General features: G+C 57.5%; 3 protein-coding genes across 7 annotated transcripts in view; all 3 read left to right on the top strand.

The window, feature by feature from the left end:
• The window catches only part of SPEG (striated muscle enriched protein kinase), a gene marked incomplete at both ends in the record, with an annotated part of 56,021 nt that extends 53,783 nt beyond the window's left edge, over window positions 1-2,238 (top strand). For all 4 annotated transcript variants that reach the window (XM_080689063.1, XM_080689062.1, XM_080689061.1 and 1 more), the window contains 4 exons: window positions 69-292; window positions 1,328-1,403; window positions 1,582-1,731; window positions 2,046-2,238. In XM_080689063.1, coding sequence (XP_080545189.1) covers window positions 69-292; window positions 1,328-1,403; window positions 1,582-1,731; window positions 2,046-2,238 — 643 coding nt within the window. The remainder of the gene's footprint in view (window positions 1-68; window positions 293-1,327; window positions 1,404-1,581; window positions 1,732-2,045) is intronic.
• Window positions 2,239-2,567: 329 nt separating this feature from the next.
• Window positions 2,568-7,872, top strand: SPEGNB (SPEG neighbor; the record flags this gene model as incomplete). The annotated part of the gene is given in 11 exon segments (XM_080689313.1): window positions 2,568-2,656; window positions 6,132-6,205; window positions 6,208-6,247; window positions 6,598-6,688; window positions 6,692-6,858; window positions 6,912-7,011; window positions 7,445-7,478; window positions 7,481-7,522; window positions 7,525-7,577; window positions 7,751-7,790; window positions 7,793-7,872. Coding segments are annotated over 11 exon segments (810 nt in total).
• Window positions 7,873-9,381: 1,509 nt separating this feature from the next.
• Window positions 9,382-15,384, top strand: GMPPA (GDP-mannose pyrophosphorylase A; the record flags this gene model as incomplete). 2 transcript variants are annotated; one of them, XM_080688919.1, is made up of 13 exons in its annotated part: window positions 9,382-9,421; window positions 9,523-9,620; window positions 10,936-11,039; window positions 11,286-11,472; window positions 11,779-11,838; window positions 12,739-12,869; window positions 13,469-13,483; window positions 13,796-13,930; window positions 14,063-14,160; window positions 14,325-14,371; window positions 14,570-14,662; window positions 14,800-14,968; window positions 15,284-15,384. In XM_080688919.1, the coding sequence occupies 13 exons, from the start codon at window positions 9,382-9,384 to the stop codon at window positions 15,382-15,384; spliced, it is 1,278 nt and encodes a 425-aa protein (XP_080545045.1). The 2 variants fall into 2 exon arrangements, with proteins under 2 accessions (XP_080545045.1, XP_080545046.1); XM_080688920.1 differs by lacking the exon at window positions 13,469-13,483.
• Between the last annotated feature and the right edge of the window lie 5,851 nt (window positions 15,385-21,235).

Genomic DNA, 21,235 nt, shown 5'->3' with positions numbered 1-21,235 from the left:
TTGGGGGAGCAAGGGGGTGCGCTGAGCGGAGAGGCCACCTGCTCATCCCCTGCTGCCCCTGGCCCCAGATTCCGGTATTCAGAAGATGATGTGGCCACCTATGTAGTGCAGCTGCTACAAGGCCTAGACTACCTCCACGGTCACCACGTGCTGCACCTGGACATCAAGCCAGACAACCTGCTACTGGCCCCTGACAACGCCCTCAAGATCGTGGACTTTGGCAGTGCCCAGCCCTACAACCCCCAGGCCCTGAGGCCCCTTGGCCACCGCACAGGCACGCTGGAGTTCATGGGTGAGAGCTCACCACACTTCATGCACATGGGTGTATCCATATGCTTACTGTTTTTTTTTTTTTGTTTTTTTGGTTTTTTTTGGTGGTACTGGGGATGGAACCCAGAAGCTTTCTACCTCCAGGCTATACTCCCAGACCCTTTTTTTAATATTTTATTTGGAAACAGGGTCTCACTAAGTTGCTGAAAGCCTCACTAAGTAGCTGAGGCTGGCTTCGAACCCGTGCGATCCTCCTGTCTCAGCCTCCCAAGCGCAGGGATTACAAGCGTGTGCCACCACGCCCGGCATGCTTACTGTATATAAGCAACGGACTATGTCCTTTACGTGGAATTTTTTTCAACTTATTTTTATAAGCCCCCGAGTTTGGCATAGCATTACCCCCTTTTTACAGATGAGGAAGCAGAAGTGTGCTGAAGTTAAGTATTTGTCTACTCAGACAGTTATAAATGGTAGAGGTGGGATTTGCTAGCTGAACAGACAGGAGAATCAGTTATTATTTTACGTAAATAATCAAAGCAAGCTTGTCATTTAGCTGCCTGCCAGACATTTGATGTTTTTAATCTCCATTCCTTAGAGTTATTCTACAAGCCCCACTCTCCAGGTGAGACAGTTGTAGAGCCAGGCAGGTTAGTAACTCACACAGGGCCCCGTAGCTCAAAGGGGCAGACTGGATCAGAGCCAGCCAGACTGGTTTCAAAGGCTCTTGATCTTGGTGTTGGCCACACTCTTTGTGAATAGGAGTCCTACCTCAGAGCCGTCCCAAGGGTACCAGCTAGTGATCCTGCCTCTCAGCTCCTCTGGAGTTCTAGAGAGCTCCGTCAGTCGGTCCCTGGGCTGAATGCTCAGGTGGCCCACCTCTCTCCTGGGAGCCACCCCCACTGTCCTGGCCGCTGGCCTCCAAGACAACTGCTATGGTCATGCCCATGGTCTGGTGACCTGGGCATTGCCCTGCTCCTGAAACCTCTGGGGCTCCCCCTCTCTCCCTGCTCCCCTGCCTCTGGGAAGCTGAGTCAGTGTGGCCTCTGTCTCCTGTCAGCTCCTGAGATGGTGAAGGGGGAACCCATAGGCTCTGCCACCGACATCTGGGGAGTGGGCGTGCTCACCTACATCATGTGAGTTCCCCGGCCCTGCTCCTGCCTTTCCCTGCCTCCCCAGCACACACCCAGCTCCTGAACATGTGCCCCTCAGGACCCCATGCTAATGACCCAGGCCTGGGAGTGGGTCCTTGGGGCTCTAAGGGTCAGTGAGTAGCAGGGCCAGGACTGTCAGTTGTGATGTCTTCCACAACAGGCTTAGCGGACACTCTCCGTTCTATGAGCCAGACCCTCAAGAAACGGAGACTCGGATTGTGGGGGGCCGCTTTGATGCCTTCCAGCTGTACCCCAACACATCCCAGAGCGCCACCCTCTTCCTGCGGAAGGTCCTCTCAGTACATCCCTGGTGAGTGGGCCTGCTACCTGCCAGCCCCCCAGCTTTACCAGACTTTCCTAGCTCCCCATGGCCAAAGACCCCCCAACTTTCCTTCTTAACAGCATTGTTGCTTATACTTCTGCTAGACAGTCCTATAACTATTTAAAGCCCATAACAGCCCTAGGAGAGGCAGAATTCCCATTCCCATCCCAGAGACTGGGAAGCTGAGTCCCAGAGATGTTCAGTCGTGGGTCAGGGATTAGGATGTAGGTCTGGGGAGGAAAGAGTCCGCCACATCCAGGAGCCATCAGTCCGGGCTCACGGTCCCTGGGCTCGCCCGGCAGGAGCCGGCCCTCCCTGCAGGACTGCCTGGCCCACCCGTGGCTGCAGGATGCCTACCTGATGAAGCTGCGCCGCCAGACGCTCACCTTCACCACCAACCGGCTCAAAGAGTTCCTGGGCGAGCAGAGGCGCCGCCGGGCCGAGGCCGCCACCCGCCACAAGGTGCTGCTGCGCTCCTATCCTGGCAGCCCCTAGCGGCAAGGACCACAGCCCGGCCTGGGCTTCAACTCGGGGTTCCCGCCGAGGCCCCAGGACATTCCAGGGCCCATGCTGAGCTGGGTGGGCCCAGGGCTTCGGAAACCACCAGCAGCAACATCTGGCCGGGCTATTACCTCACGGACCTGCGGGGACAGAGGCCCCGGGGCTTTGGCCTGCTGCCACCCCCACCAGAGCCAGAGCCGGAGACCCCTTGGCCAGCTGGGCAGCGGTAGGAACAGGAGGAGAGACAAAAAGGGAACGGGAAAGTGAAGAGGAAGACACTGAGGGCTAGGGAGGAGACTCTAAGAAGGTTCTGGAAGTGGGAGATGAGGCGCATCTCAGGGAGGACGGAGAACAGGAGTGCTGGAGAGGAGGAAGGGGAAGGGGCCTGCGGCGTCAGGGCCACGGGCTGCGAGTGAGCATCACTGAGGCAGGGACAGAACACAGACAAGCAGGGGGCCAGGGTACCAGAGGGCAGCGAGGTGGGAGGGGAGGGGAGGAGGGCAGGCTGGGGCGGTGGAGCCGGCAGCGACCAGCATCCCCAGGGGGAGAGGAACGCAGAGAGCTGCAGACAAGTGACCACTCGGATGGGCTCTCTCCCCCGCCCAGTGGATGCAGCTCTGGGCACTCTATGCTGGCCTAGGGACGTCCCCGCTGCCCCTCCAAGGCCTTTGCCATTCTTCCTATTCATATTTATTTATTTATTGACTTTTATGAAGTTTCCCCTTCCATCCGATCCCTATTGCCCATGTCCTGCCCACCCCTCCAGCCATCCAGCTGTCTATGCAGTTCTCTGTGTGTCTGTCACAAGGAAAATAAAAACGACAAGCAGCAGGCCCTCCGTGTGGTCTCTGGGAGGGCTGGCTGGCGGGGCCGAGTCCTGGGGCAGGAGCAGGCGGCCTTCTCTGGGCCAGTGAAGACACATTCAAGGGTACACTAGTTAGCACCTTGGGACCTTTCTACCCCTTCCTGTGACCCTTGGCGGGGGTCAGCCGTCCTTATCCTAGAGGGGGTAGAGTATGAGCTGAACCCCCAGCCTCTACCCAGCTGCTGGCAGCACCACCTCTACTCACCTGCTCCCTCATCAACACTTAAGGGATGCTGTGCAAAGGACCAGCCAGCCCAGGCCTGGCTCGGCCTTCACTCCGGTCCTCGCCCTGGGGCAGAGGGGTTTCGTCCTGCAGGTTGATGAGAGAAAGTGACATGAAAAGCTGCCAAAGAAACCAGAGCATGCCCCACCCATGCTCTTGAGATCAGGTCCCAGATCAGAGGACATGGAGCAGCTGGAAGTGCTCAGGGTAGCCATACCCAGCACTTTCCTAGGGCTAAGGGACCCATCAGCGGGGCCTTGTCCCCATGGCAAGTTGGGAGTCTGCTGGGTGCTAAGGCACCCTGGCCATGGCTCGCCTGCAATATCATGGAACGGTCACTGGGTCCTAAAAGTGAGCTGGCCTGCCCTGGGGTGAGGGGGAGCAAGCGAAACCAGGTTTCCATGTGTCCAGAGGGATGGCTCCCCCTGCAGCTTGAAAACTCTGCTTGGTAAAGTGAACAAAGTCTCCCACCATGAGCAGAGTTGGCACTGGTGTGTTGATGGAGATCAAGGGAACCCCTGGCTCCAGCTCCAACTGCCCTTTGCCCAGCCCAGCCTCTGTGGTTTCCAGGACCCCAGGGAAGAGGCCAGGCCCATCATCACAGACTAGCAAGACATTAAAGCCAGCTGGGAGGAACAACTCGCCTACCTGTCATCTTAGCAATGAAAATATACAGTTTGCCCGTGAGAATCTCCAATCCCCTACACACTGCAAATGTTTTGTATAAAAATGAGGTGCCTGAATTCATATCTTGATAAATGGTAAAATTCCTCTCCTGTCCCCACTCTGATCTGGTGCTCCCTTCCTATCTCCATTGGAAATGGCATGTGAACTGCCTGTTCCAAAGCGGGAGGAGCAAAGGTAATTTATGTCAGCAGAGCTGTGTCAAAATTGTGCTAATCAAAAGGTGACAGTGCAGGCCAGGGGTGTAGCTCAGGAGTACAGCACTTGCCTAGCATGCGTGAGACCCTGGGTTCGCTCTCCAGCAACACAAATACACACACACACACACACACACACACACACATCAAGCATGGTGACACATGCTTGTAATCCTAGTACTTGGGAGGTTGAGACAGGAGGATTGCAGGTTTGAAGACAGTCTGCAACTTAGTAAGGTCCTCTGCAGCTTAGTGAGACTCTGTTTCAAAATAAAATAAATAGGGCTAGGGGTGTAGCTCAGAGGTAGAATGTCCCTGGGTTCCATTCTCAGTAAACACACACACACACACACACACACACACACACACACACACACACACACACACACACACCAGAAACAGAGAAAGTGACAGTGTTCCACATGTGGGTGGGTAGTAAATAGAAGCAATGTTCCTACCCAGTGCCCTGGCAGACGAGATGCAGAGATGCAGGCATGCTCCTCAGGGTTTAACTGCAACCCTCTGCCCCAGGCAGTCTGATGCCCTTATTCCCCCAAAGGACTTGGCAGACCTGGTGTTAATCTCCAGGGTCACATCAGACTCTACCCTGTCACATCCATGGGAGTGGGGATGAGGACGGCATTGGAGGGGCTGCTGTTCTCAAAAGTCTTTCCTAGCCAGGCGTGGTGGCACAGACCTGTAATCCCAGTACCTCGGAGGTCGAGACAGGGAGAATCGTAGGTTCAAAGCCAGCCTCAGCAATATAGCAAGACTCAGCAACGGAGTAAGACCATGTTTCAAATTAGGAAATAAAAAGGGCTATGGAGCCAGGCATGGTGGCACAAACTTATAATCCCTGTGCTTGGGAGGCTGAGACAGGAGGATTGCACAGGTTTGAAGCCAGCCTCAGGTACTTAGTGAGATTCTCAGCAACTTACTGAGACCCTGTTTCCAAATAAAATATAAAAAAATAGGTCTGGGAGTATAGCCCAGAGGTAGGAAAGCCCCTGGGTTTCACCCCCCAGTACCACAAAAAAATAAATCATGTAAACGTAAAAAAGGGGGGCTATGGGTATAGCTCAGAGGTAGAATACCCCTGGGTTCAATCCCCAGTACCAAAAACCAAAACTCAAAACCTTCCTGACACCCTCTCAGTTTACCGCCAGGGGGCACAATGCAAAAACAGACAACATGGATTGGGAGGAGGGGAACAGGCAGGTATAAGGGAAGAGGAAGGCACTTCAGGGTTGGTCTCAATAGCTACAGTGCTGCCATGATGGGCTGTACAGACCATGAAGTCCGAGGTTACACTGGCTTCACTCAGGGACACCCCCATAACACTTGTACCCCTTAGCCTTCAGTGCTGGGGAAGGCCGCGTCTGACTGCCTGGAGTCTGAATTGAAAGCTGGGTCTCTTCTTGGCGAAGGGCTGCATCTAGTGCCCTTGGGAGCCTGATGGATACCCCTTGTTCTGGGAAGGGATGGAGACTCCTCCAACTATCCAGCTGTTCAGGAGCTGGCTGTGGTAGATCCCAGAGCTGCTCAGGTTTCTCCTCCTGGGCCTGTACCCAGGCATCCTTGGGCTATATAAAGAATCTGCTTGGTCCAAGGGGTGGGGGCTAGGACCCGGGGTGGGGGGGTTGGGGCAACCGCACCAAACCAGGCAAGGAAGGAAGCAATGTATAAAACCACAGTCTGAGGCCGACTCCCTGCCTGCACCACTGTGCCGTCTGGAAGGGCTCTGTGCCACCAGCAAGCCAGCCAGCCAGCTCGAGTCCAGAGTCGACTCCTCCTGGGTGAATCCATTCCTTGGAGAAGCCCCAGACTCCCACCCCAAGATGTTCTGGTCAGGCAGGGAAAGGGCTGAAGGTCAGAGCCTCTGTCTCAGCCTGGACCCCAATGTTTTGGACATCTCCAGATGTCCAAAGCATCCCGTGCCAAAAGAAGAAGCCCCACCTCCGGGATGTACCCTGGATATCAATGACCCCCAGGTCCCCCAGCCATTCGTATCCAGGCCTCTTACAGGGGCCACAGGTGAGGAGCCCCCCCCCCCCAGAATACCTACACAGGAAGGAAGCTAAGGCTACAGGAAGTGCATTCCTGCATTGGTGGGGGTAAGGGAGATGCTGAGCACAGCCCTGAACCACTAGAGTCGCTGGACTTAGGGAAGAAAGGTTACTCGGGTGCAGAGAGAGGTGACTGGCAAGAGAGGACATTTTATCAGGGCAACAGTTCAGGGGGAAGCCCCCTTTTAACCCACGGCCATTTCTTTAGAGTCTAGTGGGCCAGGGGAGCAGGGAGGAGACCGTGTGTGGGAGGACTGGGCTATAGCAGGCGGGAGCTGTGTCCTGGGAGCTCTGAGTCCTGATAGTGCTGAGATGGAGTTGTGCGGAGGGGGCCACCTCGGATGCTGGAGCCGCGAAGGACAGTCTAGTGTCGACCCAGTGCAGCGCGGCCAAGCTGACTTGCTGCACATAGGCTTTCTCGGACCCCTTCAGCAAGGACAGCAAGGAATTACACGCGCCAAGGTACTATTATGTCTTCAAGGACCCTGACGTGGTGGCACTGGTGGTGCGTGAAGGCGGGCTGGCGGACCTGGGCCAGCACAGCATCAGTGCTTGCACTCCACCACATCCTAGTGGAAGGTACCGACCCCAGTGCAAAGCCAGGGCACAGAACAGCATTGCCCGGTGGGCAGGTGCACCTGCGCGCCTTTAGCACTGGACCTCGCCAAGCCGGGATGGGATTTTAGCAAGCCTATCCCCGGGCACAGTCTGGCATGCGAGGCCATCCTGACAGTGGGCTCCTAACCTTGGGATATGGCCCCACCCAGCTGTGGGCTTTGGTCACATGACTTTAGTGCCCCCAGGTCACGAAGCAGAGCTAGAGACAGGGTTACAGCTGGATTTTCTGGCTTCCAACCCAGGGCAAGTTCCACCACTCAGAGCTGTCTCCAAGGCACCGTGAGATATATGAACATTCCCAGATTTCCACCAGCTATATCTCTTTTGATCTCTTTTCCACCCCTTGAAGTAGGAGGTGCAGGGATAAATTCAGTTTAACAGCTAAGGAGATGAAATCAGAGAGACTGATGATTTGCCCAGCACCACACTCTAAGTTTAAATGCATGTCGTATTTAGGAGCAGATATTCACTGGGAGGTGATGTCTCTGTCCCAGCTCATTTCCATCCAGGTCCCTTACTGGGTCGTGTTCTCTTCCCCTTTCTGTAGTTTAAGGTTCAAAAGGGACCCGACAACACTAAGGCACCACAGTAAGGCTGACAGTGGAGATCTTGGAAGAGCCTCCAGACATGGCTGGCCTAAGGACAGGGAGGACATCGAGGAGGACTACGGCAAGGGCAGGGTCTAGGGCTGGAACCAGGGTGGTACCTGCCCAGAAACCCCGCGGGAGAGGAATGAAGCAGAGGAACTGGGTGGCAAAGAGCAGGGCTGGCTACTTAGCCTGGCCCATGCGTGTAAACTGACCCGCAGCTCTGCCACCCTCCTCTCCATCCCCTCCCCAGGGTGTTCTCCAAGGTTTGCACTGCCATCCACACGCTGACGACTCGCCAGGCCACGACCGAGACAGCGGCAAGCAGGTGTACGTGGAGAACAGCCTGGGCAGGGAACAGCGCTCCGCTCCTGTGGACGTGGCCTGAGACGGACCCTCTCGCCCTGGCTTCAAGCCCAGGGATGGGTGGGGCTGGCAATGCTCCCCCTTCTTGCCTAATAAAGCTGCTCTCTCACCCTTCGCGCCCGTTCTCTTCTCCAGCATCGCCATTACCTCTCTTTTAATCAACTCACAGCCAGGGTCACAAGTTAGAGTCAGAGGGAAGTTTGGAAGGTGCTTAGTGTACGCTTCATTTTCCAGAAAGTAAATCCGAAATAGGATTTCTCTCGCCGTCGGACTTCCCAAAACACCCTTCCCAGTCCTCCGCTTCCCAGCGGGATGGAGCCCCACCCCGCTCCGGCCCCGCCCCTCGCAAGGCAGGCCACACCTGGTCCTGGGCGCCCCTCTCCCTGTGACCTAGTTCTCTACTTTGGCTACTGTCCCTGGGTCCCTTCTGTGGGGGGGGGGGGCAGCTTGGGGCTCCTTCGCTTCTCTAGCCCCTCCAGCCACTCCTTCGGGCCCGCCTCTTGATCCTTTGGCCATGCCCCCGGACCCACGCCCCATCACCGCTCTTTCTGGCTTCTTAACTTAGAGATGGGAAGAATCCTTAGAACTACAACTCCCAGCAGACCCCGCGAGAGTTCTCGCGAGGTGCGAGAAGACACGTGCGCGGAAGGAGCTGGCGTAGTGGGCTACAGAGCTGGCTTAAGGCGAGCTGGTGGTAAAGCGAGCTGGTGGAGGGCTGGCGGGAGGGGTTGGGGCAGTTGCTGGACCCTAGACTGAGGACGGGCTCTCGGTGGTCCACGCCTCCTAGTCCCACAACATCTGGCTACGAGAGACTTGGATTTATTGGACAGAGTCAGTGGTGGGGTTCAAAGGGTCAACTACGAATCCTCCGAATCCAGAGATTAGGCACCAGAGGGCAATATTGGGACTCCGGGGATTAGTAGTATCATTTTGGAGGATGCCAAAAGAACCTGTCTTTTGATTCGGGCTTCAACATATAGCAGTTACTGTAAGGATTCATGTTCAGCAAATAGAAGGTTTTTTGCTAGGAATGGGGATCCATCTAATGACGATCAGTGCAGGCTCAGTGCTTAGGATACATGCTTAAGATCGAAGTTAAATATCTGGCGCTGACTCGGGACTTGGGGTTCAGTATTCACGGTTCTCGGTTGGGATTCGGGGCCGAACATCTAGAATGAGGTTTGAACAAACTTGAGAATCACTGGGAGGAGGTTTCAGGTGTTTGAAGTCCGGGGTCCCAGAAAGGAGCCTGGTCTGCTGCGTTTCTGGATTTGCAGAATTTGATCATGACCAAAAGGAAGTCTGTTAGAAATCAGATTATGAGGTGTGGATTTAAGAATTTGTCAGGAATTGCTGTGAAGTTTGAAAGGTTTGTGAGATGTCTTGTTTAGGGAAGGGCTGTAACGAATTTTTAATTTTCATCCCGGGAGGGGGCTAAGTGTGGCCGTGTAGGATATGGGGTTTGCTTGAGGTGTGAGATCTGGGCCTGATTTCTCTGTTGGGGCTTGGGGTTTAGGTCGCAGTCACCATCATGCTCAAAGCTGTGATCCTGATTGGAGGCCCTCAGAAGGGTGAGGAGCCAGGGGAATGGGGTGCGGGTCTCAGGCTGGGTTGCTTGGTGGGGTGGGGCAGAGGGATGCAGGAGGCTGAAGTGTTCTCTCTCCTGTCCCAGGGACTCGCTTCAGGCCTTTGTCTTTCGAGGTGCCCAAACCATTGTTTCCCGTGGCTGGGGTCCCTATGATCCAGCACCATATCGAGGCCTGCGCACAGGTAACCTCATAGGTTCCCCTCTCCCATCACACTTCTTGCTGTTCTCCATTATTTCCATTATTTGTGCTATATTTTCCTCTTTCCCAACAAGAATTTCTTGCTGCCAGCTTTGACTCCGAGGACCATCATTCACAGATGACAGTGTGAATGGTGCCCCCTCAAGCTGGTGCGGTTGCCCTGTCCTCCCCTGCTCTTGTCCCTGTTGGCTTCTTTCTGCTCAGACTTTAAAACTATTTTAAAAGTATGGGATGCTAGATCGGGCAGGGAGCTTACTGATAAACCATAGCATGGGGACTCAGTGACAACAGAGCACAGATTTCATCTCCTTGCTCAGCATGGATCTCATTTCTTTATTGCTTTCGGTATCGGGGTAGGCAAGCTTTGGGGTGGAATCCAGTCTCTACCTGCTGTGAGACCCCGAACTAGCAAACCCCATACCCTCTCAGAGCTTCCGTTTCCTTATCTGTAGAATAGAGATTAGACCTCCTTTGTGGGGTGGTAGAGTGCCTCGTTCAGGTCGTTGATAAATAGTATCCTTACCTCATGCTGATGACAAGCTTAAACTGACAGCTAAGAAGGGGAGGGGGTGAACGGATTATCCTTTAATGCAGCATGATAGATAAAAATCTTGCCTAGAATGAGTCTGAATGTAAAAGATTGAAAGATCTGGACAGAGCATGATGGCACACACCTGTAATGCCAGTATTTGGTAAGGCTGAGACAGGAGGATTGCAAGTTTGAGGCCAGCCTCAGTAACTTGATGAGACCTTGCCTCATTAGATTAAAAAAAAAAAAATAGCTTAGTGGTAAAATGCCCCTGGGTTCAATCCCCAGTACTCCCTCCAACCCCCAGAAAAAAGGAAAAATCCCGGCTGAGGACTAACTTCCTCATTGTCCAGGGGAGAAAACAGGCCAGAGTGGTAAAGTGATTGCCCAGGGCCACCCTCCCAGCCGAAGTTAAAACTGGTTTCTGGACTTCTAGGCCAACACCTGGGATTTCCCCAACATCCCTTTCTATCAGCTGTTTTTTTTTTTTTTTTTTTTCTTCCTTTCTTTCATTCTTTTAAAAAATTTTTTTTTCTTCTGATACTAAAAATTGAACCCAGGGCATTCTACCTCCAAACTACACCCCCAGGTCTATTTTAATTCCATTATTTTTTAAACAGGGTTTTGCTAGGTTGATGAGAGTCTCACTACTTGCTGATGCTGTCCTCCATCCTGTGATCCTCCTTTCTCAGCCTCCCAAATACTGGGATTACGGCTATGCACCAGCCTATCAGCTATTTTCTTTTCCAATCTCTCCCCTTGTTCTTAGGTCCCTGGGATGCAAGAGATTCTGCTCATTGGCTTCTATCAACCTGATGAGGCCCTTACCCAGTTTCTGGAAACTGCCCAGCAGGAGTTTAACCTTCCAGTCAGGTGTTTGTACATGTTTATGGGGGAGAGGGTGTACTAGGTCTCTGAGTTCTTGGCAGAGGGGTGAGTGAGTATTTGCCAAGTTCACTCACACAGCAGAACAACTCTATTTGAGCATCTCTGAATCCCTAGATATATGGAGTTTCTCTGTGGGCCTTGGGCAGGAGTCCTCCTGGGAGCCAGGGCTGGGGTGTTTGGGCCTTCATCTCGTGGATCTCACTGAGCCAGCACCGGGGTCCCTGGGGACAGGTACCTGCAGGAATTCGCCCCCCTGGGCACAGGGGGTGGTCTCTACCATTTTCGGGACCAGATCCTGGCCGGGAGCCCCGAGGCATTCTTCGTGCTCAACGCTGATGTCTGCTCTGACTTCCCCTTGAGTGCTATGTTGGATGCCCACAGATGCCACCGCCACCCTTTCTTACTCCTTGGCACTACGGTGAGGGGACCAGGAGGGCTGGGGAGGCGGTTGGGGATGGAGGAGTAGCCCCAATACTTGGGGGAAACACGTACTGGGAAAGGAGGTGTGCTGCCAGCAGCACAGGACGTGTAGCTGGTGACCCTGAGCCCTTCAGCTGCTCAGAAGCAGGGAGGGGGAGGGCAGCTGTCAGCACTCACGCCAGCTGAAGGCCTGTCAGTGGGAGCTGCGTGCCAGGTGCTATAGGGGAAGGAAAGAAAGAGCAAGAGAACAACCCCGGCGGCCTCAAGCTGGCTGGTCACCGTCTTGGCTGTGTCTGTCTTTCAGGCTAACAGGACACAGTCCCTCAACTATGGCTGCATCGTGGAGAATCCAAAGACGCATGAGGTAAGAGCAGGGGCGGGGGCCAGGGGCTGCCCGCTGTGTTCATCATCATGCTCCACCCCATGACTCTAGGGAATGCTGGACCACTCTGGAGTGGGCGCCAGTCTTGTCAAACAGGTGGGGCAGTCCACCAGTCAATCATCTCGAGTCCCCTTAAGAGGGCCTGGCCAGAGGGAAGGGGTAACAGTTAATTTCCGCGGGTGTGATGCTGTAATGCACACCTGTAGAGGGTGCTGTAGAGCCCAGAGTGGGGCCCTGCCTCGCCTGTGGGGGTGGGAGGGCTTCTGGAGGAAGCAGGTCTGAGCTGAGTTAGCTTAGTGTAGAATCCCACTGTAGACGAAGGAGGAGGGAGAAGGCCTTGCTCAGGGGATGTGTGTGCAAAGGCAGAAGCAGGAAATAGCCGCGTAAGAGTGTAATCAGCGCGGGTGAGCCTCCCTGGCCCTCAGCCTTGCTGACCTCCACACACCCCTTTTATTTTATCTCGTTTTACTGTCACGCACATAAGTGTGCACACGAGGTACGGACACCCAGTTCGTGCCTGGCATCAGCTAGGTGTGAGAAGCAGAGCCAGAAAGGCCCAGTCCCTGCCCCCTCAGTGTGTGGGAGGACGGAATCCCAGCCAGCCCTTGCAAACAGCACAGTGCCTGCCCCGGCCGGGGTGAGGAGTCTGAGTCCCGGAGGCCAACTCTGGGGCCAGCAAGAGAAGCCCCAGGCGGAGCGACAGCGCCCACTGTGTTTGGAAAGGAGGGTTTTTAGAGGGAGAGTTGGGGAAGCGCATTCCAGGCACGCATGTTCTTAGGCCTAAGGCCAGGCGGGGCCAGCTGCGTGCTGCATTTTAGGAAGCCCACCCCGACTGCAGGGAGGTGCACCACCACTACTGAGCCCAGCCCTCCCTGCACTCAGGTCCTGCACTACGTGGAGAAACCCAGCACATTTATCAGTGACATCATCAACTGTGGCATCTATCTCTTTTCCCCGGAAGCCCTGAAACCTCTTCGCGATGTCTTCCTGCGGAATCAGCAGGATGGGCAACTGTGAGGCAGGCCCCATGGCCCCTAACCCCAAGTTCCCCAGCCATAGACCCCGGCTCAGCAGGCTCTGCAGGCTCCATCTCACCTGCTCTCCTCCTCCGCCCTCGTCCATCTCCAGCCTAGCCCTGCCTCCGAGTCCCTCCCCTCCTAACCTCATTCTGTCCCTCTTCCTTATCCATCCCAGTTCCTCCTCTGTCACCGCCTGCCCACTCCCCTTCTGGTCCATTTCTCTTGATCCCTGAGTGTCCGGGAACTGTCTGTAGGAACAGACGGCAACACATACTTGGGTGCACACGTGCGGGGATGTGGATACATGTATTCCTGTGCCTGCTCCCCTTGGAACGCAGTGCCCCAGAGCCCCGCTTGCCAACCCCGGGGTCCCACACCTAGTCTGAAAGCTACTCCCTTCCAGGATCCTCCGCCCTCACTCCCTCCTTCCCCCCTCCCCCTCTCATGCCTCATTTGCTCATGGCCATTTCTCATGCCGCTGTGTCTCTGCTTCCCTCCATCTCTGCTGGCCTCTGTCTCTGTTTCCGCTGAGCTGGCATCTCTACCATCTCTCTCTCTCCCTCTCTCTCTGTGACTGTCTCTGCCCTCACCAGCTGCCTTGCTCTGGGGTGAGTCTGCCTGTGTTTTCATTTCATCCATTGTGGGGAGGGTGACTGGAGGGGCATGTGGGGAGGATGATGTGGGAATGGGGGACCCTCCTTCAGGACCTGGGGCAGGGATGGGAAGCTAGTTAGTGCCTGGGGCTCTCCTGAGAGAGCAGCTAATCTGGAGTGGGTGGATGTGAGCACCCTTTGGAGAGGACCTTACCCTGCTCACCCGTAAAGGTGGTGGGAGTCCTTCTGACTCTTTCCTGGAGAGACAAGTCGGCCCCACCTCCAGGCTCAGCGGGGGAACTGACGTCAGCATCCTTCCTCTGCCAGGGAGGACTCTCCAGGCTCATGGCCTGGAGCAGGGACCATCCGCCTGGAGCAGGATGTATTCTCAGCCCTGGCTGGGCAGGGCCAGATCTATGTGCACCTCACGGATGGTATCTGGAGCCAGATCAAATCTGCAGGGTAGGTGAGGGAGGGGGGTCTGTGGCTCTGATCTGCAGGCGAGGGCAGCTGGCAGTTGAGACTTGGAGGTGATGGGCCCCTTGCCCCACTGGCTCCTGAGCCCATCCAGCTCCCCTTGTGCCCCTCCCCCAGCTCAGCCCTCTATGCCTCCCGCCTCTATCTGAGCCGATACCAGATCACTCACCCAGAACGCCTGGCCACGCACACCCCAGGGGGCCCGAGAATCCGAGGTATCTGCCCAGCCCTGTTGTTAACCTTTGCCCTGCACCTGCCCGCCCTGCCCTCTGAGCCCCCACTCCTAACCTCAGGTCCAGAGGTGGGTCTCAATCCCCACCCCACCCCATCCAGATATGGTTTGGGGTATTTGTCCCTAGGTCCTCTCTTCTGCTTCTAGGAAATGTTTACATCCACCCCACTGCTAAAGTGGCCCCGTCAGCTGTGGTAAGCAGTGCACCCAGCTCCAGAGGGAAGGGGTGGCTGTGGGGATGGGTTGGGGGAACAGACCAGCAGCATGCAGGGCCCCGGTCTCCCTGTGTGTGGCCTCACGCAGTTTGCTTTGGCCTTATCTGTTCTCGGAGGGGATTGGACTTGGACAAACCCAGGTTCTTCTGGGGCTCAGGCACTTACGCCTCTCCACAGCTGGGCCCCAACGTCTCCATTGGGAAGGGGGTGACCGTGGGCGAAGGCGTGCGGCTCCGAGAGAGCATTGTCCTCCATGGAGCCACGCTGCAGGTAGGCACAGGGCCGCATGACAGCGCGTGGTGCCCACTGGCGAGGGGAGGACCCAGTACTCCGCCCGGATGGGCTGTGCACCTGGGTCCTCACACCCATACCTCCTGCTCCACCCTTCACGCCACCCTGTTTGGCAGGAGCACACGTGTGTTCTGCACAGCATCGTGGGCTGGGGGAGCACCGTGGGGCGCTGGGCCCGTGTGGAAGGGACTCCCAATGACCCCAACCCCAACGACCCCCGAGCCCGCATGGACAGTGAGAGCCTCTTCAAGGATGGAAAGCTGCTGCCTGCCATCACCATCCTGGGTATGACTTCCCTGGGGCCCAGGGCTGCGAGAGCATCTTAGGTGACACCAGAGGTGTGTGTGGGGTGCGTGTGTATGTGTGTGTGTGTGCGCGCGTGCATACGTACGTATGCCCCGTCGTTCTTCATTTAGCAAACATTTACCAAGTGCCTGCTGCGCACCAGGCCCTGTGTGAGTTACTGGGGCATGCGGCCAGTGCCACAGATGGACAGGGAGGATGCCTCGATGGCCGAGGATGGCTGTGGGTGTGTATGGGGCCCAGCTCCCTGCCATCATCGCCCCTCCCGCGACCTCCCCGCTGCCTCCATCCCTGCAGGCTGCCGCGTCCGGATCCCTGCCGAGGTGCTCATCCTCAACTCGATTGTTCTGCCGCACAAGGAACTGAGCCGCAGCTTCACCAACCAGATCATCCTCTGAGGAGGCTGCAGAAGCCCCCGACTCCTACGTGCTCCCCTGGAGGCTGCTGCCTACTTGGCCATCCCCATGGGGGTGGGGGAAGGACCAGAAGGAGCCCCGCAGGCTCTTCACCTGCTGGGGACAAGCATGGGTGGCCAGGGCCTCCTGGTCTCCCTCTCCACTCCCAAATAAACCCCAGTGAACCTTGGAGCCAGCGCACACTCCTTGTGCCTGGGCTGGGGGTGGGGGCTGGAGGGGGCCAGCTGACTCAGGCCCCCCCACATTAGCATTTAAATTGGAGTCGTGGCTGCGGGCTCATGAATAATGAATCTGGAGCCCTGGTAACTCTCCCCCTCCCGCGCCCTGCCTCTGCACTGCTCTGGAGGAAGCCCCCCCAGCCTCCTTAGCCTGCCGGCCCCTCTGCAGCCCTGTTGCCAGCTCCGGGTTTCTCCTGACTGGGCCTGGCTCAGGCTCCATGTCAGGTTCTGAAGGAAAGCAGAAAGGCATCAAACGGGCGCGGGCGCCACAGGCCGGTAGGCTGATTACCCAGCAGCCAGCTCCTGCCCAGCCCCAGCCCTGGCCCGTTTTCCGCTTTGCCAGCTCCATCTGCGCCCAGCCTGGCGCTCGGTGAGGGAGGGGATTGTCCCTGCCTGTGGCCCTGGTTCTCTGTCTTACTCCCCCAGCAAGCAGGGTGGGCCCGGGCTGTGTTCTCTGGTAGCACAGGGAGAAGGAGCTCTGGCCACCTGCCCTGTTCGTGGCACTGCCCTTTGGAGGCCCAGCCTCCTCTCCTGTCTCATGTTTGCCATGACCCCCACGTGCCTCTTTTCGGTGCCCCCCTCTCCCCAGCTGTGGGTGCGTAGCTTAGTTGCCAGATGAGCTGGTAATGATCGTAATCTGCTAATTGAGAGGAATCTAATTACCCGAAGAGAATGGGGGGGACAGGGTGTGGGTGGGAGGGAGGAGGGGGTCCTGGCAGTGGGCTGGGACGGCAGGCAGTAGGGTGCTGGGGCCTCTATCTCAACACCAGGGTCTGGGACGGGCCCAAGATTTCCCAGCTCCACAGGCAGTTAGGAAGACGCACAGAGCTGGGCCGAGGTGGACATGGGGTCTGGGTGAGTTGTGACCTCCCAACCCCTTCAGCCCTGGCCGGCTCTGTGAGGCTGGGGCCGACCCAGGGTTTCACCAGCCTGCCCTGTTACCTGCTCCCATGCAGCCCTTCCCCGCCCCTCCAGCTCAGACCTCTGGTCCTGCTGGTAGGGGACTGCAGAGGTCCCCTCTGGGCCTGGGGTCATCTCTCTGGGGAAGGGGCTGACAGAAGGCTGGGCCACAGGGCGGACTCTGGGTCCCTTCCCTCTCCTCCCCCGTCCTGACCCTTCTGTTCCGAGTGGTTGGCAGAGGCCATGGCAGCTCCATCATAAATATGATAATTTAATTATTTTCTCAGCAAAACACCGTGAAATCCAATAAGTCTGTGTCAGGCCCTGGCCCCCGGGACCCCCCTCCTAGACCCAGTGGGGGTGGGGACATGGTGGGTAGAGGTGCTGGCAGGGGAAAGGGTCAGTGTTTTAAGTAGGGGGGTAGCTAATGAAGCTGAGACCTTTGTAAGATGCCCCCCAGGCCAAGGGAGCAGGGCGTGTCCAAGGGGAGAGGTTGAAATGCCCCCACTTCTCTCTGGCCCTTTTCTGTGCCGGTAAAGCCCAGGATAAAGCCCTATCCATCTCTGAAAGGGCAGCCTGGGGGGGCTAAGGTGGGAGCACCCTGATGGAGGGGGGCCAGAAACCCCCTTGCCCACAAAGTCTGGGACCCTGTACCCAGGCTTCGTTGCCCTGTTGGGGTAGTGGGTGCTGGCCTGGGGGAGGGTTGGAGAAGGGAGAAGCAAGAGGGAACTGGGTGGGAAGAGGGGGTGAGCAGGGGGAGGGATGCGGGGGAGGGGTGCGTTCCTGCCATTAGTGCTTTTTCGGTTTCCATAAAAAGATTATTCTGTAAAATCAGTGAGGGGGAGCGAGCTGGGGGCCGGGGAGGGGGTGGGTCCCTGGCACCAAGCTGGATGGGGCGACAGGGAAGGAGAGCTGGGGACAGGGACCGGGTATGGAGAGGAATTTGGATGGGCTACAGGAGCTAGCCAAGGAGGAGAGGCCATGCCAGGAACAGACTGGGGGAAGGCTGGCCATGGCCGGGTGGGGCCGCGCCCTCACCTTCCTCCTGTCCCTTTGGCCCCAGTCCTACCTCCATCTCCTCTCCTCCCCCTGGCACTTAGCAGCCATTATCGGGGGAGCAGATTGCAGCCCCTTCCCCCTCTCCGGGAAGCAGGCACAGCTGGGGCCCGCCACATCTGCCACATCAGCACGGAGCACAGCTGGGTGTGCCCAGAGTCACGCTCCCCAAAACAAAAAGGGGGTGGGGGCCAAGAAGAGCCCAGACCCCTGAGATAGACACACTGACACCTCTGCCAACAGACACACACTCCTCAAAGCGAAGCTACACCCACCAACACACTCCCTCCCTCGTGTGCAGAGACAGAGAACTGGCAAACACGCAATTACTGGGCCCCGCCTGCCACCCCCGCTCCCCTCCCCCAGCCCCTCCTCTCCCCTTTCCCCTCCACAGCTGCCTTCCCACCACCAGGGCCCCTCTAAACTGCCCTGGCTCTGGTCTGGAGGGAGCAGGGGGCCTCACCTGTCCCGGAGGGGAGGAGAGGGGGTGGTGAGGGACCTCCAGGCCCGCCCTGGGGAGTCACCTGCCCTCCTGCCAAGCCTGTACCCTTCCCTACAACGAAGTCTCCTGGCCCTTGCCTCAGCCTGGGCTTGATGGGCTCCGTGGCTAGGCAGCGAGCTGGACACCTGGGTCTTTCTCTATGGCTCTTCTGTGCTCCCGTCGGCCTCACGGAGGCGCTGTGCACCCTCAGTCTCTTCATCGGCCAACTTGGCTGGCCTCTGACCCCCACCCCAGTAATCCTCAAGTACCCTGTCCTTAGCAGCGCCTCCTGCCCACTTAGCTCCTCTGCCCCTAAATGTGTGCAGGGGGTGGGGGCTCTGTTGAAGGCAGAAAAGCCCCCTAACAAAAATGGATGATCAAGGGCCCTTCCTTTTTCTCAGTTAATGGCTACCTCGTGTCCCCCATGACATCCTGGCCCCTGGCCACCTGCTTTCTCCCTCTCATCCCCTTGGCCTGCATCCTGCCCTCAGCCCTCTTCTCCCTGCCCCCGCCCCGTCCTGCACCGCCCTCGCCAGGCCCCTCAGAGCTTTAATCCCTCCTGCGCTGTGCGCCTTATCTGCTCCCAGCAGCTTTCGCTACTGCAAAGCCCTCTCCCCCTCCTCCTCTGGATCTCCCCGCTCCTTCCAGCTCTTGCTGCTCTTGACCACCCCCACCTCTGCCACTCAGGCCCCATGGAGGCTCAGGCTGACACCAGGCCGGCCCGGGTGCCCTTGCCTGTTCTCCTGCCCAGCTGCCCGCCCACCTGAGCAGCCCCTTCCCTCTTACCCCCCCCCTACTTGCTCAGTTTCTGGCCAGCTGAGATTTGTTGTCTTCTTTGCCTGGCCCCCTCCTCAGTTTCCACAGAACCCCCCCCCATCTAGGACCCACTCTACTGAGGTCCTGGTGACCCTTGGCACGAGAGTATCTGACCAGTAGGGGACAGTGTTGGTACTAGGTGCAGAGGCGCTGCTGGGCTGGGCTGAGTAGGACCCAGCGAGGGTACAGAGACTACTGGTGACAGTGGGGGCAGGGCCTGGCAGTGGCACATTAACCCTCTTCGGTCGCCTCAGATCACGTCCGGGCCTCCCCACCCCCCTTCGCCCGGGACTCTCATTAACCGCTTCTCCTGCCTCGTCCGCAGCATAAATAACCCAGATAAATCAGCCGCCGTCCGCCCCCCGCCCCTCGGCCCCCGCACAGCCCGTTTGTCACCGCCGCTCGCTCGCTAGCCAGGCCCTTGTCCCTGCCCACCCACAGCTGTCCCGCACTGGCTCCTGGCCTGGGCCGCACCGGGGCCTGCTTTCCGGAAGGGGAGGGGTGGAAAAGGGGAGCAAGGGGAGGCTGGGGACTCTCCTAGAGAGTCTAGGAGTATAAAGGTTCTATAGCACAAATGGGCCAGGCAGGGGTCTGGGCTCACGAAATGGTAGAAAGGGGTAGATGCAGCTTAGCTTGGGTGAGGTGAGGCTCCTCTGGAACCCCCTCAAGTCGAGTCCCAAGAGGTCTCTGGGTCCTTCTGGGGATATTTTGCCCAAATAAATACCCTCCAAGTTTCCCTGAGCCCAAACCATCCTGCCCTCTGGGTCCCCACTCACCTCTCTGCTCTATCCCCAGCCCTGCCGGGTCTACCTTTTCTTTTTCTCTCCTGTCACAGTAGCAAAGCCTAGCTCACCCCCTGCAGGGTGGCGAACTGGATTGGAAACCAATTGCAGAATGGGGGCAACTGGGTGGGCAGCGGAACCCCCACAAAAGCTTCTCAGCCTCATCCTGAAGCGCCTCCCACATAGTCCTGGCCCCGGGGTCCCTACTGGGCCCCCTGGCTGCTCACATCCACTTAGTTCCTGGCCAGCCCCACCTGGCCCTGGGGCCTCCCTGCAGGGGCAACTGGTCCCCTGGGATTGGGTGGGGGAAGAGGGGGGGGAGCTTGGGCGCAGGGCCTGGGTGGGGGTGGGGAAGAAGCTGGGCTGGGCCCCAGGGACCAGCTGGGCAATGAGCCGGGGAAGCAGCCGGGAGGCTAAATGAGGGAGATTATCACCCAACTGCAGCCGGGCAGAGAGGGAGGCAGGCAGGGAAGCAGGGAGAGGCGGGGAAGGGGACGGGGCCAGAGGCGAAGGGGGCACAGAGGGACAGGAAGGGGGCCAGCAGAGGCCCAGGAGGGGTGGGTGGGAAAAGCCAAGAGATGGGCTGGAAGAGATGGGGAGGGGATGACTCCTGCTGAGCATAGCCAGATTCCTAGAGGTCTGGGAGACTGAATGGTGAGGACAATTGCAGACAGCTGGCCACCGGGCAATGGTGGGGGTGTGCGTGTAAGTACTGTTGCTCCACTTCCTGGCAGCCTGGAGTTCCCCACAGCACCCCCTACTCTCCTCACACCCAGTCACCACCCAACTTTATTCCTTTTAGAGCCCGAAGGCTTCCAGCCTTCAGTGTGTGTATGGTGGGGGGAAAGGTGTGATTAAGGCTCAGGATGGGGGCCAGGATGCGGTAGGGGGTCTGACCCTGAGATCTCAGCAGATGGCAGGGCAATCCAGGGACAGTATGGGTGCCAGGGCAGCGAGAGTGCAGGGAAGAGCCTGGGGGGCAGCTCCTGCTTTCTTGGCAGAGCCCCAGACTGAAATAACCTTAAAAAAGCAATTAAATCACCTTAAAAAAAAAAAAAACCCTAGTAAAGAAAAATCAATACTGGGAGAAAGGGGAAGAGAGAGAAGAATGGGGAGGCCTGGTGGGGGGAGGTCTGCAAGTCTACCAGGGAGGGAAGAGCCTGGGAGGGGGCTGCTGCTGGGGCAAGGGGCAGGGGCAGGGGCTGTCTACGGGCACTTGGACACTTTTGTACTAACGCAGCAGCGGCTTCCAGTACCAATCTCGCTTTCGCTCTGGGATGCTGAGTCCCTCCCCGGCAGAGTCAGCACTTGACCCCCAGGGGGGTCTTATCTTCCCAGCCTGGGGCTGACCCAGACTCAGAGTCATTGGGAGCCTTGTGGAGAAGCCCAGCTGCGGGGCTCCTGGAAGCCACTTTACTGAAAGGCTTGGGACAACCGAGGCAGGGTGCCAGGCATGGCCAGGACTGGCTGTGTGGGCGGCTTCATGCTGCCCCCCCACCCCGTGGAGCCTGACCTCGCTTTGGCTCCCTGCTCCCCAGGGAGCCATCCTCGGGCTCCTCCCATGGGGCCAGCAAAGACTG

The sequence above is a fragment of the Muscardinus avellanarius genome (assembly GCF_963383645.1).
Source record: "Muscardinus avellanarius genome assembly, chromosome: 2".
Lineage (NCBI taxonomy): Eukaryota > Metazoa > Chordata > Mammalia > Rodentia > Gliridae > Muscardinus > Muscardinus avellanarius.
This window is presented reverse-complemented; position numbering and strand designations above follow the sequence as displayed.